General features: G+C 38.3%; 1 protein-coding gene across 2 annotated transcripts; it reads right to left on the bottom strand.

Moving 5' to 3' along the window:
* Nucleotides 973–2,645, bottom strand: LOC109832147 (organic cation/carnitine transporter 2-like). Of its 2 annotated transcripts, none has more exons than XM_020399585.1 (2): nt 2,561–2,645; nt 973–2,471 (listed from the first exon to the last, which is right to left on the bottom strand). In XM_020399585.1, the coding sequence occupies exon 2, from the start codon at nt 2,454–2,456 to the stop codon at nt 1,062–1,064; it is 1,395 nt and encodes a 464-aa protein (XP_020255174.1). In that variant the 5' UTR covers nt 2,457–2,471; nt 2,561–2,645; the 3' UTR covers nt 973–1,061. The 2 variants fall into 2 exon arrangements, with proteins under 2 accessions (XP_020255174.1, XP_020255175.1); XM_020399586.1 differs by having other exon boundaries at nt 973–2,485; nt 2,561–2,602.

Raw genomic sequence — 5,196 nt, forward strand, 5'->3', positions numbered from 1 at the left:
AGCGTGCAGGAGCAAAAGGGAGACTTTCTTCTTGGCGTCTGCAGCAAAAGGGGTGCAGAGGCTGTGAAAAAGGCAGAGGCAGCGTGCAAAGGTGCAGAGCTTCGTGCAGAGAGATAAAAGCTTTGGAGGCTGACCTTTTCTTGAGAAGAAAAGCAAGGAGCCTATTTGAGGGTTTAGATTGTGAGAGTTGTAAACCCATTTGTATTCTTTTTCTCTAATAGTAGATCCCCCCCCCCCTCCTTGCCCCGTGGACGTAGGCAATTTGCCGAATCACGCAAAACTTGTGTGATTTGTGTTTGTGGCCATTGTAATAGTTTATTAGGGTCCCTCGACAAGTCAGTCGTAGAACTAATGAGAGGAAGAGCCGATACCTTACTTTGTTGAGATATTTGCTTCAGATTCTTATTTCCTTGGTGAGACGGGAATTCTTATTAATCTTTCTCTTTTATTGTGTACCAGAAACTCAGTCGAAATTTCCGATGCGCTCAACACCACCAATCTTGACAGACTCCATTCCCTAAGGAAATAACGACGGCAAAATAGAGGCATAATAGATAATTTGTTTAACTCCTTGGTTGTAGAGGTCCGTGGGTAAGTTTTACTGAAAAATGGAAAAAAAAACATACGTACATCTTCCTTTGGTTAACCTTCACATATTAGAAGTATGATGAATGGAGATTGATTTAAAAAAGAAAAGAAATTTGGGAATGGTAATTATCATGAAATATCATTGTCCTCTAAAACGTTCATGTGCCTAATTAATAATGTGAGAAATAAAAAATGAGTTTTATTTTCAATAAAATATAAAAAAATGGATGACAATGCCATCTGCCACGTCAAACTTCCACACTTCCGCTTTTAGCTTGTCAAAGAAAATCTTCAAAACCGAAGAAAAATTATTTTCTTAATAAGATTTTTTTTTCTTTACTTTCTATTTACTTTCGAGTTGCTAATTAAACATGTTGCCGCGCCCTCTTCGGCTCACAAACTATTTGTAAAGACAAAAATAAGCATAGAGTGAAAAAAAATTTTGCATCCGACAAAATTCAATATTTTTGCTGCTATGGATTCAAATTCGAATAATCAACCATCTTACGCTCTTCTTCCTCAATTGTATCACTTATTTCACTCCCCCTAGTCTCCGGCAAATAGGCCGCAAACATCCCACAACATCCGATCACCAAGCCAAACACTCCAAACGACAAGAATTTTCTCTTCCTCCCTTCCGCCACTAGCAATGGCGCAAAAACTCCACCAAATACAAGCGCCTGCCTAACCATCGAGATCCCAGAGTTCCTCACACAAGTCGGAAACAACTCCACACTATAAATTATCAGCACATTGAGCGCACCAACCGTGCTAAAGAAGGAGACTACCTCAATCCCCATCTGCCATCCTCCGGAGGTCAAGAACACACACGCAACACTGGTCACGCCACTTATCACTGTTAAGACTAGTATAGAATATCTTCGACTGATTCGGTTGATGAGGAAGAAGGCGAGTAAAGAGGAAGGAAGTTCAGCAAAGGCGTTTAGTGTGGTGCTTAGATACAGATTGGAGCTTAGATTGCCTACATTCAGTGGCATACCGTAGTACATTATACCAACTCCGAAGGCTACTATCATGACCGCGGTTAGCCGCTTGAGTGCCCATTTCTTTTCCAATAGTATCTTCAACGCCGAAAACACATCAACATTCCATTTTTCTTCAGTGATCGATAGATTTGAGAAGCTAGTGTCGATGGTACATCCATTAGATTTAGCGATACGTTTAAGGATGTCGATAGCTTCGTCCTTTCGTCCACGAATGAAAAGCCATCTCGGGGATTCATCTATCACAAAATAAATCAGAATGGTGTAGCATAAAGAAGGAACAAAAGTCCACAGATATATGTTTCTCCAAGATGAGTCCCTGTTGAAATAAGCAATGGCAGGGAGAGACAAGAATCCGGCACCAAAGGCAATGAATCCAATAATACTAATCCGATCACGCCATACTTTTCCAACCATCTCGGTCGACAGCACGAGAGCGCTGGTACCGACGGTCGCCCGTCCAAGCCCACAGATGAACCGGAGGGCCGAATAGACCCACACATTAGGCGATGCCGCAGACAAGCCGGCTGCTAGAGACATCGTGAGGCAGGAAAAAACGAGCATTTTCTTTCGGCCTAGTCGAGAATCAGCCAGCGTTGCAAGCAAAAGATCGCCGACAAGACATCCGATAAAGTATGAAGATGCAGGCAAACCAATGAGCGATGGTGGAGAGCACTGAAGGCTCCATTCGGAGATGACGGATGCGTGCTTAGGTTGGTCCCACGACCATGAGCCTTCGGGCAAGCCGCACGGGCCAGCAGCAGACGAGCACGATGAATCGTTCTTGTGGGTGCAGTGCCATGACGGACCCATGTCAGTGACTACATTGATGAAGGTTTGTTGTGCGTCGAAAATCCATGCCATCACCACAAGGATTGCCTATATAAGATCGGCTACAAAAATTGTTTGATTCCTTGTAAATGTAATTGAATTATTCAATTTAATTTTAATTGAGGAAAAACAATTACCTGCAGAAGCTGGCAGAAGCCTGTAGAGCCGATGCAGCTCTCAATAACGTCCTCGATGGTCGATGGTTTCTTCGCGAGTAGAGGAGCTTGATCACCCATTTTTTGAGCTCGAGACTGAGATAGAGAAGAAAGGGATCAGTTTATAGGAGGGGTGAGCATAGTTCGGTTCAAACCGAACAAACCGACCAAACCGGTCGAAATTTAACAATTTGGTTTTTATTAGAGTTCAGTTCTGATCGGGTTGAAGTTTTTCCAACCCGAACCGACCGAACCGACCGAATTGTATTACCCATTCTAATTACTATTTACATCCGCTTAAACCCGACCCATTATAGTTCATATAGAGTTACTTCTCTGCAGCTTGATATATTTTTCTCTCATGCGACCTGATAGAGATAAAATACCCCAACAATAGTATCATCTCCAATTCTAGGGCTTTTCATTATCTCTAGTTCTCTATCCCTCATATTCCTTATTCTACTTTGGACCAATCCACTTTGGAGTTAAGAAACTTAAGTCATAATGTTGATTCTAACATTTTCCTGATTTTTCTCCTCGATTGATACACTTTTAGATCAAACTTCTCTTTGGATCAGACATATAATTTTATAGAAACTATACCTAACATCCAAGTTATTACATATTTTTTTGTCCATCAGATTGAGATCACTTTAATTTTTTATGTAAGTTTTCTCTAAAAAAAATTTGTGTAATCTTTGATAGGAATAAGATTTTGATTTCTACATCTAATATTTAGTAGCATTTAATAGTTTATGCATTTTAATAAATTGAAGTGTAAGAAACTTCTTTTTTCGTCAACAGACAAGAGGTGAAATTGAATTTGGACATAATATTTGTACCTAAGTGAAAACCAAGCAAACCGATCCGAACTGAACCGAACCGACTTGAATCGGTTTGCTTCAGTTTTGAATGATAGGCAGTTCGATTCGGTTTGACCAAATTTGACCAAAAACCGAATCGACCGCGATTGCACAACCCTATAAACTAATTTATAGTAACTTAAAGAGAGTGATTTCTTGGGATTGTTTGGAAAGTGAGAGGGGGGCAGAGGATGAGGGCGCAAAATGAGGAAATTGTTTGTTGGATTTGTGATTGTAATGAGTTGGCGTTGGATGTAACGAAATTAATTAATTATTGTCGATCATCTTGGATGTAATGAAATTTTTTGACCCGAATAATTTACTCTAGAAATGGAATCATGTATATCGCAATATTAACCATTGATTTATTTATTTATTTATTTGGATAATACTGCATGTACTAATCTTATGCTGCTTTTGTACTTGAAGAAAAAAATAGGGAGATCTTGTTGTTGAGAACCTTCAATTTCTGTCTAGCTATCACTATTGTGTTTTTGTTTATGGCTTGAAAAGGGGGAATGGAGGTTAAATTCACAAGTGAACCTTGAATTTCAGAGGTTTTGCACAAATCCTCTAATTTATGAATCTATACTTCCTCCAAACTAATAAAATTCTACTAGACCATCTTGAACTACTGAATAATCTTGCAAAAGTCGTTTTTCTTGGATATCGGTAAACTATTTATTTACTTATATGATAACACCATAAAGAAGGTTAGTTAACATTATAGACTAATAATTTTGAATTATGACGACCCAAAATTTGGGATGAAAACTTTGCCAAAGGGAGCCGTATATGCCGATCGACTAGGACTTGCCACTGAGCACTACAACTAAAATAATGTGGAATTGGGACTGTGCAAGGTGTTAGGTTATGTACAGAGAAACATTAGAGATTGCCGACGCATGATACAGCTCATTGTTTGCAACTAGTTCATTGACTTAAATTGCATCGTGCTCTTGTCGTCTATATTATACAAGCATGTGTATATGCTCAAACAACATGTGGACTGATGGCATTCTCTGCCCTCTGGTCATCTTTCTTCATGAGTCTAACCTAACACATTGCAATTTGCTAGCACGCATAAGAGATTACTAGCTACCACGTGTGGTACCATTGGATATTAATTGGTAATTATTTCCAAAATTGATTGATTTGAGAGTTAGTTTTGTAAATAATATGATTTGGATGATATCTTTGCAAATACCCATGATTTAAGGGATATATATACAAACAACCTTTTGCCCTTTTTGTTGTGCACGCGTTTGATTGATTTTTTTTTTTAAAGCGGACTTTCATGATTTGGTTCTCTGTTTGCTATTGGGAAGCAGGCAATGTTTTCTCCTTGTCAGTTGTCAGCACATACTCGTATAGAATCTTCGTAGTGTAAGGTCTTTTGCGAGACGAGCTAAGGATTCTCCTTTTTAAGTGTCCCTCTTTTTAAATATCATGATCATACTCCCTTTAAAAGTACGAGTTCGAGAAAATCTTTTCATGGTCAATATTACCCTTAATTTTTTTTGAATATTACGTTGTTATCCTAATTAATCTATTCTAATTATCCTATTTTCTTTGAATTGGTAATTAAATGATTTATCATATTCATAATAAGATTTAAGATGTTATTGGATAAAGGAGATACATTTGATATAATTCAAATCATTTACTTATTTTAGTTCGCAAAGAAATCTAAAAAACATGTGCTAGCCAGCACCTAAAAGTTTTTTAACTTTATAAAAAATATCCTCTAAGTTT

Source organism: Asparagus officinalis, chromosome 3 (assembly GCF_001876935.1).
Source record: "Asparagus officinalis chromosome 3, Aspof.V1, whole genome shotgun sequence".
NCBI lineage: Eukaryota > Viridiplantae > Streptophyta > Magnoliopsida > Asparagales > Asparagaceae > Asparagus > Asparagus officinalis.

Bases quoted from the DNA above. Each gene is read 5' to 3' on its own strand.
- LOC109832147 (XM_020399585.1), bottom strand. From the start codon at position 2,456: ATGGCATGGATTTTCGACGCACAACAAACCTTCATCAATGTAGTCACT.